The sequence below is a fragment of the Alligator mississippiensis genome, chromosome 10 (genome assembly GCF_030867095.1).
Source record: "Alligator mississippiensis isolate rAllMis1 chromosome 10, rAllMis1, whole genome shotgun sequence".
NCBI classification, from domain to species: Eukaryota; Metazoa; Chordata; order Crocodylia; family Alligatoridae; genus Alligator; species Alligator mississippiensis.
This window is the reverse complement of record NC_081833.1, coordinates 32,682,386-32,694,394: the sequence shown is the minus strand read 5'-3', so window position 1 is coordinate 32,694,394 and position 12,009 is coordinate 32,682,386. Positions and strand designations below refer to the sequence as shown.

The 12,009-nt window shown below is 50.0% G+C and overlaps 1 protein-coding gene across 2 annotated transcripts; it reads left to right on the top strand.

Moving 5' to 3' along the window:
- The first annotated feature begins 451 nt into the window (after window positions 1-451).
- Window positions 452-9,706, top strand: TPPP3 (tubulin polymerization promoting protein family member 3). 2 transcript variants are annotated; one of them, XM_006272314.4, is made up of 4 exons: window positions 452-680; window positions 6,150-6,343; window positions 8,030-8,183; window positions 8,589-9,706. In XM_006272314.4, the coding sequence occupies exons 2-4, from the start codon at window positions 6,156-6,158 to the stop codon at window positions 8,775-8,777; spliced, it is 531 nt and encodes a 176-aa protein (XP_006272376.1). In that variant the 5' UTR covers window positions 452-680; window positions 6,150-6,155; the 3' UTR covers window positions 8,778-9,706. The 2 variants fall into 2 exon arrangements, with proteins under 2 accessions (XP_006272376.1, XP_059569599.1); XM_059713616.1 differs by lacking the exon at window positions 452-680 and adding an exon at window positions 4,183-4,205.
- Window positions 9,707-12,009: the final 2,303 nt, after the last annotated feature.

Below are 12,009 nucleotides of genomic sequence, written 5' to 3'. Positions count from 1 at the left end.
GCTGACGATGAGATGAAACTGCCCTTTCCTCCCCTCCCAGAACTGTTTTCCCTTCCTGAGGGTGAGCCATATGCCTGTCTCACCTGACAGGAGAGGCCCACAGGGCTCATTCTCACTCAGTCCCTGTTTGTGGCAGCACCGCAGTTGGGGGTCAGGTCCACAAAACTCCAGATAATCTAGTGCCATCTCCCCTTTCTGGCATGAGCTTGTCCCCAGTGCCTGTCCACTCCTCTCTCTTCCACCATCCATCAACCCCAGCAAGCAAAACCAAGTCGTGCAAGGGGACTGAGTCCTCCCTCCCCGCCCCTTCCCAGCAGCAGTGATTATGCTAATGGGCTCTTTGGCTGGGTTTCGGCTCTGGCAGGCAGGATAGAAGTGCGAATTGGAGCTTCTTTGTTATGTTGTGCACTCCAGCTAATTACTCTCTCATCCCCAGCCGGAGGCGCTTTGGCACTGCAGGCAGGAGGAGGGAGTGTTTCTCTTCACAGTGACCTTGGTCACCCTCCTGCATTAGAACATTGCTATTACACTGCCTTGCTGTTTAACAGGATGTCTCTATGGAAACAGGAATAAACAGCAGATAATAGCCCTCAGCCTCTGAGTAGCATTTCAGCTTGGAGAGTGAGAGGGAGCACATTTCTCCGTGCAGCCTGCCCAGCTCAGCAGAGGTATTTCAGGAGGTAAGTCAGCAAAGCAGGAGCCCTGGTGGGCTGCTTCTGTTGCGGGAAAGGAAGCAGGGAGGCTGGTGTGGGGGAGGTCTGCACTGGCTGCCTGAATTGGCATCACTAAGGAGCAACTGGGAATGCATAGCAGAGCAGTGTGCAGTGCTGGTGGAACATGTCCTGCATATCCAGAGGGGCCATCCCTGGACAGAGCGCAGCACTTGCACAGGGGATGGGGGGAACAGGAATGGAACTTGCCTACCTCACTCTGAGCGTGCTGCTTCTAGGCACGCTGAGGAGGAGGCTCTGATTACTTGTTCAGGTAAGAAGGGAGGACCCATCCTGAAGCACAGGCTGGCTGGGTACTCTCCTGGTCCAGTGCGGAGAGCTAACTTTGGGGTGGGGTGCTCCATGCTGGCCACTAAAGCAGAGTCAGAGGTGATTTAAGTGCATACCCTGAAGCTAGTAATGGTACCAGGAAAGAGAAATGCACACATGACAGAAACACCCCCCCCCATACATGCATATTCTCCATGCCTCTTTCACACATACATCCTGTACATATATTTGCACACATTTGTACACCCCTCATATGCTGATCACTGTACACATACATACATACTATATGCCACTACACATGAGTATGGGCATATATATATACACACCTTACACACACACACACACACACACGCACACACACACACACACTCTAAAACAGTACTGTCCATCCATATGTCTCAAGGTACTTTGCAAAGGAAGGGAAATCCATTACCTCTACTTCACCAGTGAGACAAAGAGAAGGGATGTGAGCTTTCCAGAGCCAGAAACAGAAGCCAGGTCAATCCAGCAGAACCCTCCTGCATGTAACCCTGAATCCACAACTCAGGCATATGTATACAGATGTGCTGTTCTCTATAAAGTCACTTGTAACCTGCAGTGTTTATAGGCTTCCCAGGCTTTCCAAGGGTGGGTTCTGTTCTTCAGACAAGTCCAGTGATTTTTAGCTCTCCTTTAAGTCATGGGCCAGGAAAGCAACCTGCCCCAGGCACTGTTGTGATCCCTGCTTGGGATGCCGCAGTGCGGCATCCCAGGAACTGCAGTCTCTGCTGCTCTGGGCCCCACCCTGGGCACTGCAGCCTGCACAGCCCTGGGCTCTTCTTCCATCTGGCTCTGTGAATTCATTTCAGATGCCCTGGAGTGGAAAGCAGTGACTGTGGAGCAGGGCAATAGAAACCCCAGTCAGGTCTGCTCACCATTGTCAGATGGTGCTGCCCCACCCTGCAGTGCTTAGGGAGTGTACGCTGAAAGGTTCCTTCCATGCTGGCAACAATCACCTCCTACTAGTTTCCTGGGCTCCCACAACCCCCTAGCAGCCTTCAGACCCCAATGTTCAGTGTCTGGAATTGGGAAGGGTTATATTACCTGTAAAATGGACTGAACCGAGCACTGGTATAAGGTGGCAGAGAGACTGGGTTGGAGCACAAAGTCCTCCCTGTAGATAAGATGACAGTGGCAGGGCCAGCAGCTCTGGCACAAGGGGCCTAGCCCCTGCAATGGGACTCCACTTGACAGGAGAGTGAGTAAGAAAACATTTCTGGGACCCTTCCAGTCGTGACTAGCCCAGGGGTAAGTCTGATAGAGCAACAGTGAGACCCTGAGTACAATCTTATTGATAGAAGCATCAGGGGTAAAATATCTATTTTCCACTCTGGAAAATTAGGTCCCAGTCCTGGCCCTGCTATCAGCCTGTCCTCCTTCCACAGGACTTGGGTGGGGCTTCACTTTCCAGACCATCTCTGAGCACTCTAGAGTCAGCTTGCTCAACACAGAAGGTAGAGCCAGGTGCTGTGGAGACTTGGAGGTTGCAGGACCTCCCAGTCCTTGATGTGTTGCCCCCCTGCCACTCTCCCCCCAGGCCTGAAGGAGCTGTATTGCACAGAGCTGTGTGGGGAGGGGTATGCAGTGTTCTGGGGAGGTCTGACATCATCTTGCTGTCATCTTGCTTGTAAGAGAACAAAGATACTTGCACTGCGGGAGGGGCGCGTGTTTATTCATCTTAATGGGAGGGAGGACGCCAGTAGAATCAGTGCCCCTGTGGGAATGCGGAGCAGAGTGCAGAGCATGGTTGAGAAGCTCCCTTTGTCTGGGCTGGGATGTGCTGCTTGGCTAGCAGGTTAATTGCTTGCTGCAGAGGCTGATTAATCATCTACAGCTGTCTGCTTCCATCACACTCCAATAGGCTCCCCACTTGGGAGGCAAGGTGCAGTGCAGTCAGCCACCCTCTCACTGTGCAGGAGCACTCTGGGCCCCACCCAGGCGCCAGCAATGGACAAGATGGAGAGACCCATCATTCTGGGCTGGGCCATCAGAGGGTTCGCTCCATGACCAGTAGTGCTGGGTGCTGGGCTGGCAACACACTTGTGTGTGTGTGTGTGTGTGGATTCATGCCTGTGTGCATGTGCCTGTGTGTAGGCATTTTCATGCGTCTGTGTGCATGTTTATATGTACTGGTATGAGCCACTACACATTTCATATTGTGCCGCTTGTAGATCAAACTTGATTTTTCCTCCAAAAGAACTATAAAAATTGCACCTGACTCGAACAACCCATGTTTAGGCCCCTGATGCAGTATTTTTGGATGTGCAGCAAAAGTACCGAATTGGATTTTTTTTTTAACAAGTGCAGTTTTTATTACAATATTTTAATGTGTTTAACCCTGTAGGTTCTTTTTTTGGTTATTTGATTCTCCTGTGGGAGTTTGTAAGAAAATGGCGGTTCAAGATCTTTATTTTTAGCTATCATCTTGTATTTGGAGGGTGGGGAGCAGTTTTTCCTAAAATTGACCCTGAAAAATGGGAAATTGATTTATAATTGGAACAATATGGCAAGTGCCTCTGTATCTGACACACTGGCTTCTTTTCTCTGCAATACCCTTATTGCCACCATTTACGTCTTCCTCAGTGGGAGCCTTGGTGCTGTCCCTCTGTCTGTAGGTTAGAAGATCAAAGGCTGGATAGAAGCTGGTTCCTGTCTCTGGAGAAGCTGCCCTTATGCTGGCAGCATTTTATGGGAGCTGAAGTGTGTCTGTCTTTCTATACGGATTACTTACACATGCTAATAGACCAGTGACACCATGCTTCCCTCAGCAACAGTGTTCAAGCAGCACAGCCCTCTCCTAGCAACAGTCTCCAAGAAGTGCAACCCTCCCCTAGCAACCAACACCAAGCAGCACAAACTCTGGCCATCCCAGCAGCCAAGCACACAGCTTGTTTTTGTTTAATGTCAGTCTGTAACTAAGGGCTTGGGCCAGCCAACCTCCCAGCCCAACTCAGCCCATGCCCTCTGGGCCCACCCTGCAGGTGGGTGGGACCTGGCACAAAGCAGGAATGTAAGTGGTGTGCAGCAGGAGCCTTGCTGAGCTAGGGGATTTCAGAAGTGACCAGTGGTGCTTGTTGTCCACCTGGAGGAGCCCTGGCATGGACAAGACGGTTAGAAGAAACAGATCCAACTCTTTGGAACATTGGCCCCTTCACGGAGAGCCAGGTTGGGACTATAACCTTAGTTTCTGGAGTATTAGCAACGGCATGAGGTTTAGCAGTGCAAAGTCATGCACTTAGGGACCAACAACAAGAACGCTGGCTATCAGACGGAGGCCCGTAAGCTGGAGGCAACAGAGGAAGAAGGGGACTTGCATGTCCCCATTAATTGTACAATCGTTATAAGTTGCCAGCGTGATGTCGCCAAGAAAAAGAATAATGCAGTTCTAGGTAGTATGAGGCAGGGTATATTCTGTAGAGGTAAGGAAGTACTAGTTTCACTGTACAAGGCGTTGTGAAGATCCCATTGTGTGTAGCTATGGTCACCAGTGTTCAAGAATGATTCATTGAAACTGGAGTAGCTACAAAGAGAGACCCCCTAATATGGTTAAGGGCATGGAGAACCGAAGTTAAGAATAATATCCATTGATATCATATGATCACATGGATAGAAACTAGTTATGAGCAAAGTTAGATTGGAAACTAGAGGACGTTTTCTAACTATTACAAGAGTAAAGTTTTGGGGTTGTTTTGGGGTGGGGACAATGTAACTGGCGGATAAAGAACTGGAATTTCAAGACAGAGCTCAGCATGTTTATAGATGGGCTAGAAGGATAAGATAGGGGTGTTCCTGGATCAGTAACCAGCATGTGTAATATGTGGGCTCAAGTATTTGCAATGCTCATGTTAAGCTGAGATGTAAGTCTTTGTGCAGGGGTTGCCTGGTAATAGCGTGCTTCAGGGCTTCTGCTGGTCACCTGTAGGAGCCAGAAGGGAGTATTTTATCCCTCATGAACACTTTACTGGTTTCTAGCTTTTTTCCCCAACCTTCCATTGCCACATTGGACATTGATCACAGCCAAGATGGGAGGTTTGCCTGGGGTGTCGTGATTCTCCTAATGATGCTTAGAAACCTCTCAGGTATCCGGCTGGAGGGTCTTGTTCATGCATTAAGGAAAAATGAAATTGCCAGATTTGGTCCAGGAAAGAATCCCCTCCTCCCCCTGCTCAGATGGAGAGGAGAAGGAGGGGAGGAAATTTGCCTTCCTCTAGCACAGTGATTCTCAGCCAAGGTGCTGTAGCATGCTGGGGTGCCACCAAATCCTTTGAAGGGTACTTTGAATTGTGGGGAGATAAATGAAGTGTGAGGAGATAAGCAGATATGGGCAAGTTCTGCTTTGTCTGCCTGGGCAATCCCCCACTCCCAGTCCCCGACCCCATTGTTATTTAAAGTGGGTGCTACTCAATTCAGAAAAGCTATGGAGGGTACTTTAGTTCAGTGAAGGGTGCCTTGAGTCCAAAAAGGCATCCCAAAGGTTGAGAACCATTGATACAGCATGAAGCATGAGGCGTAGGATTGAGCATATATTAATCAATTTTTTCTCTGCCATTTCAGTGACTGGGTACTAGTTGTGCCCTTGCTTACCTCCATGTACCTGTAGGAGGCCATAGGGTTTTTTGCAATCAGGACTCATAGTAGAGATTATATCTTTTATTAGACCAACAAGATTTTTTCAAAAAAAGGTGTTGGTCTAAAAAAAGGTATAATCTCTACTACAAGTCCTGATTGCCTCTTCCTCTAGACCAGTATGGCTACAACCTGGATACCTGACATAGGGTTTTTGGGGGGTTGGTTTCATAACATGCTTTATGGTAGGTACTATATGATGGATTGAATGGATGATTTTCAGGGTGCTCGATAACCTTCCATCTATTCCAGCTCTGTTTCTCCACCTCAGTCTGTCACCTCCACTCCAGGCCTTCAGGTCCTCCTTCTGTTCTAGCCATTGGTTGCCTTGTCCCAATGCAGTTCAGTCCTGCAAGGCTTTGCAGGATACAGAGACATAAGGGGCTTAGTAAGGTGCCTTGATGCATGCTAGCCGGTGCAATAGCTGACATGATTGCTGACATTTGCTTGGTAATGGACCCACTTCTGCTCCAACTCTGGCAGGTTGATATGGCTGAAAGCACTGACATGGAATCTCTGGAAGACAGCTTCCGGAAATTTGCCATTTATGGAGATACCAAAGCAACAGGGCAAGAAATGAATGGGAAAAACTGGGCCAAACTGTGCAAGGACTGCAAAGTAACAGACGGCAAAAATGTCACCAGCACAGATGTGGACATTGTCTTCTCCAAGGTGAAGTAAGTGGCTCTTTCACTTTTCTTGCCCTCCAGCTAGTCAGTAAAGGTGACTGGATACTTGGTGGGGAGCCCAACACCACTGTACTCAGTGGCTTTGGCTCAGGGCTATGGTTTCAAGAGAAGCATCTCCATTCCTGCTAGGTTGCCCATTGTCATTCCTGCAGGACCCTCCATTCCCTGTCAGACTCACCCCTGGGCAAGTGCCTTCAGGTATCCACAAAAGTGCTTCTTGGCACTCAGGTACCAGCCACAGCAAATTATCTATCGTGTAAATGAATTAAAATAGGTGAATCCCAACACATCATCCCGCTACTGCTATCAGAGGTTCCTGAGCACACAATACTACTTCTCTGGCTCTCAGGCCCAGACTCTAGTCACTAGCCTGTTCCCCCAGCAGAAAAAAAGTGGTGGTTTTCTTTGTGTCTGTCTTTAGGCAAACCCTGCCAGCACATGCCCTGACCCTGCTCTGGGGAGTCCCTTCAGCTGCTCAGGCAAGGGGCAGGGATTCCTGCTGCCCAACTGTATTGGAGGAGCTCCTCCTGTTAGCTTCTTGACTCAGGAATGCTGGCTGCTGGGGAAAGCCTTTCAGGGAGCTTCTGCCCTGGAGGGAACATCATTTTGGCTCCAAGAAGGCTCTAGTAGCAGCACCCCCCAGTAGCTCAGCTATGGCCACTGACTTCTAGCTAACCTGCTGGGACTGCAGCAGTCCCTCCCAGTCAGGTCAGGGCACCTTGCTCCATCCTTTATTTTGCTTCTATCTCATGTGAAATCCTACCAGAAAGTCCAGCTCCTCTCCTTCCCAGCTGCCCTCACCATTCCCTAGTGGTGAGACTTTGATCACTTTTTTTGCCAGGTGGATATTCCTGCTCATACATCATTTAATAAGGTGTATTTTTGCTGCTGCTGTGGATACAAGGAGCACATGGGGAAGGGAGTGGCTGAAACAGTGATGTTGGGCCTCCTCAAGTTTGTGCCTGATTGTGTGACTCAGTTCTCATCAGAGAAGAGGTTAAAGCCTGCTAGGGACAGGCTCCCATGGGCTCATCCTGCATAGTACTGGACAGCAGCAGTCGGACCTCCACATCCATACTAACCCTGTATTCCTGCCTGCCTGAGGAGACACTGTACTGCTGAGGGAGGCGCTTCTTCTGTGACATGAGTTGCCAGCTCTCAGCATTATTATGCATGAAATACGAGTCTTCACCAGCCTTGGGATCCTTCCCTTCCTGTCCTAGGTGGGTAGGTGATAGTAGAGTGGTTAGGTTCCACCCCAGAGATAGCTGCATTTCAGGGGTGGATGAGTGATCTCAGTGTAGCTACTTCAGTAATTGATACTAGAGGAATGTATGAGTCAGCATTTTATGGGAGCTGAAGTGTGTCTGTCTTTCTATACGGATTACTTACACATGCTAATAGACCAGTGACACCATGCTTCCCTCAGCAACAGTGTTCAAGCAGCACAGCCCTCTCCTAGCAACAGTCTCCAAGAAGTGCAACCCTCCCCTTGTGCTCTTCTTTCTCCCCAGAGACTATGGCTGTGGAGAGGTATGCTGGAGTCAGGGCAGTCCATGCCCAGCTGGGCTATAAGGTCCATTTGTAAGTGTAGCCCCAGTGTCTGTCTTGCATGGGCTGCAAGTCTACTGAGCTGTGTGCAGTGGCTCACTCTCCAGCCCTTGTGCCTTTCAGAGGGAAGACAGCCAGAGTCATTACTTATGAGGAGTTCAAGAAGGCCCTAGAAGAGCTGGCTCCAAAACGATTTAAAGGCAAGAGCAAGGAGGAAGCACTTGAATCCATCTGCCAGCTGGTGGCAGGGAAGGAACCGGTCAACGTGGGCATCACTGTAAGTGATTGGTCCTCTGGGCATTTGAAGTGGGACTGTAGGCTGCAGGGCTGAGAGCTCAGGACACAGGGGAGGGAGGGAAGCTGAGTCAAGGAATGTGCAAAGGTTCCTCTGGGTTTGTCAGGGTCCAATTCAAGGGAGACTCTGACAACATGGGGTGCTAGGAGAAGAACACAATTTATTGGGATAGTCCAAGTACCAAGGAACCTGGAGGGGTAAAGGGCTGGGGTAATGAGGTGGCTCAGGGGCCCTGAGTGGTGGGAGGCAACATAGGGGAACCCTATAGAGGTCTGAACAATTGATGACAGTGTGCAGTCCAGGAGCATATGGAGGCTCCTAGAAGACTAGACCTGCTTCTCTGTGTTTGAACATTCAAATCTTCCCCGCTCATGTTCTTGCTGGCAGAAAGCCACGACTGGAGGAGCAGTGGAGAGACTGACAGACACGTCCAAGTACACAGGCTCACACAAGGAGCGCTTTGATGAGAGTGGGAGAGGCAAAGGCAAGAGCGGGCGGGAGAACATTGTGGACACCAGCGGCTATGTGAGTGCCTATAAGAATGCAGGCACCTACGATGCCAAAGTGAAGAAATAGGGACAGTCACAAGTGACACTGTCATGCCCAGGTCTCAGGCACCCAACATCTTTTGGGCCTCCAGTCACATCAGCCTCTGAAACTTGCCATATCGACACAGGCGCTCCAGGAGCCTGTGCTGGATCCTGCTCCTAGTCACAAAGCCCCAGGCTGAAGGGAAGACTGTCACCAAGAGCTGATGTGATTAGAAACTGACCTGGCTTTGCACTTTGCCCCAGCATTACATTAACCCCAGATGTATTGTAAGTCATGTCCTGTCAGCTAGCACTAACAAGACCACCTCCCCCTACCTTCTGCAAGGTGTTGCATCCCTCCTGCTAGCACTGATGCCTCTTTATCCCCATAGACCCCCTCAGGCCACCTTGCTTTTTTTGCTCACCCATAATAAGGCCCTCCCTACCTCATTTATATTCTTCAGGGCATCCTTAACATCTCTCCAGACCTCACAGGGTAGCCATATACCCCTCTCTAGTTACAATGAGGCCTTCTTTTTCCCATGCCAACAGGCTCCTGCACACATAACTCCCCCTTATGTGGAGTGCTTCTCCCCATTGTGGTCTGCTCTTTCTCCTCATGCTTGTGTAGTTGAACCTTCATCAACTCATGTCTCTTCAGTTAAGATTAATGGTGGCTCTTCCCTTTGCAGGTATATCACTCATTAATGGTAGAGGCCCCTTCCTGTGTGGGGGCACACTTAACTTATGAGCATTATTGGGTCCTGCATGCACTTTCCTTGCAGAACTGTCCTGTCCTCTGTTTCCAAGTCACCCCTCAGTCTCTTTATGAGGCCTCCAGCATCCACAGGCTACAACTGCCTGTGCACCATCCTGATATGCATACCCCCAGTGGAGAAGCCAAAGCCAAAGCCAAAGGACTTCCTGCAGACCTGCTCTGTAACCTAGCTCTGCAATAAACCTTCCCATTTTGTACTCATGGCCCCTGTGATTTTTATGAGGGAAACAGTGATGAGAGCATCTCAGGAAACTGAGGGCTGAGGGAGACAAGGGTGGTTTTCTTTCTCAGGATCAGATCAAATAGCTCATTCAGCTGACCTGGCTCTGAGTCAGACTCCAGGCCAGCTGTGGCATGGAGCTTGGACCTGTCACCTCATGACTCTGGCAAGCTGCTGACTGTCCATGTGGCCCAAGGTTGCCTGGGCAACCAAAGAGAGACATAAACATTCAGCCCCCCGGCTCCAGCTGCTGCAGTGTTTGCAACCAAATACACAAGCTCTTGGTAACACTCGCTGGGGACAGCTCTTAAGTGGAACTACATACTGCCGTGGCCACAGCCCAGCATCTCGCCCAGCTAGCACCCAAAGGCCTCTTAGTTGTAGAACTATGCTCTTACATTCACTGAGGGCAGTGCTGGAATTGCCCTAAGGGTAGGTCTCTTCTGGAATGGGTGGTTAGGAGAGCCCAGGGCACAAGGACTTAGGCGCCCTGATGCAGAGCACTGCTAGTTTTGAGGTAGCTGGCCCTAGGAGCAGAACGCACAGCTCCGAGGTGCAAGGCTCCCTCTGCATGGCATGGGGAGAATCGGGTACCTCAGAAGGGTGAAGCCACATACTAAGCAAGGAACTATTTAAGCAGGCCAGCAGGAAGTAGTGAGGATAGAGGCACGACTGAAATCCTGTTTTCCCCTGGGCATAGGTGCCTGACATCATCCAGGATCCATAGCCCAAAACCCTCTATTGAAGATTGGGGTCTACATCCTTTTTTTCAAAAATGGAGCAGGGCTTGCTCTTACAATACACCTGAGTAGAAGCAGCAGTTCCCTTCTTTTATATAACAACCTGGTGAGTAGAGAACGCTGTCAATGGCATCCTCTGCTATAGGGTGTTCAAGCCCTCATCTCCCACATGGCAAGGAGTGCCCTTGCCACCAGCTGATAGGCTATTCTAGGGTCTAGGTATAAGCTAGGTGCTGAACTGGTTGGCCAGGTCAAGACCAAGGTAATTCTGGGTACATGGAGAAGTAGATCATCAGGTGCTTGAAGAACTTCAAAGTTAAAAACTGGGATGGCCAGAGAGTTTAGATACTTCCAGGGCTGGGTGGCAGCTGCATGAGGGTTTTGAGAGTTGCATTTGAGGTGCCTAAATTCTGCCCATGTCCTACCTCAGGGGGCTAAGTCCATCCCTAGCTTTGGGTCTCCAAGCTTATGTTTTCACCTGCCAGTGCTCCAGGAGATCCATGCAGACCACCAGATCCTGATAGGGAAAGCCAACCAGCTAGTTATCATGGTGGCCATTTTGACCCTTGTCACTACTGATTCTTTTCTCATCCCATCTCCCTTCTCTCTCCTAGCTGGGGGTTTACACCTAAATAGGAACCAGGTTTATCCACTCAAAACCATTCTGCCTAGCCACAGCCCAAATGACTCTGTGGATGTGGGAAGACCAGTGGATGTGGTATACCCTGATTTTAACAAGGCTTTTGATGTAGTCTCCCACAACATTCTCACAGGCAAGCTAAAGAAGTATGGGCTGGATATATTGGCTGTAAGGTAGACAGAAAACTGGCTGAAGCATCAAGCTCAGAGAGTAGCAATCAATGGCTCAATGTCTAGTTGTAGGCGGTATCAAGTGGCGTGCCCCTGGGGTTTTGTTTAATGTCTTCATCAATGGCCTGGAAGATGGCATAGAGTGCACAATCAGCAAGTTTACAGATGACACCAAGGTGGGGGGGAGTAGTAGATAGGTTGGAGGATAGGGCTAGGGTTCAGAGTGACCTACAGCAGGGGTTCTCAATGCCCAAGCAGCAGCCTGGTGCTGGGCTGCAGTGGGTTGTCTGCCAGGCCGCAGCATGGTCCGCCACTGGACCAGAAGTGGCTGCAGATGGACAAACCATGGCCCCTAGAGCTGGACGGAGAGGCCACAGCTCCTTCTGCAGGGCCTGCAGCAGTGCAGGGTTTACCCCCCGCCCGGGGTGGTGGGGGTATCCTTACCTGTCTTTCGGCCGGAAATTGAGAGAGTCCAGAGAAGAGCCACGTGCACAATCAGAGGGCAAGGGAATAGGCCTTCTGAAGAGAGGCTGAAAGCCACTGGACTCTTCAGCCTGGAGAAGCACAGGCTCAGGGGTGACTTGGTGGCTGCTTATAAGTACATAAGAGGTGTGCATCAGAATCTGGGGGAACGTCTGTTCACCAGAGCACCCCAAGGGATAACAAGGGCTAACGGTCATAAACTCCTACAAGACCGTTTTAGGCTGGACATAAAGAAACATTTCTTTAC

Excerpts from the sequence above, each read along its gene's own strand:
- TPPP3 (XM_006272314.4), top strand. The coding sequence starts at position 6,156 with ATGGCTGAAAGCACTGACATGGAATCTCTGGAAGACAGCTTCCGGAAA. Across the intron at positions 6,344-8,029 it reads ATTGTCTTCTCCAAGGTGAA|AGGGAAGACAGCCAGAGTCA; the intron begins GTAAGTGGCTCT and ends TGTGCCTTTCAG. Across the intron at positions 8,184-8,588 it reads CGGTCAACGTGGGCATCACT|AAAGCCACGACTGGAGGAGC; the intron begins GTAAGTGATTGG and ends TCTTGCTGGCAG.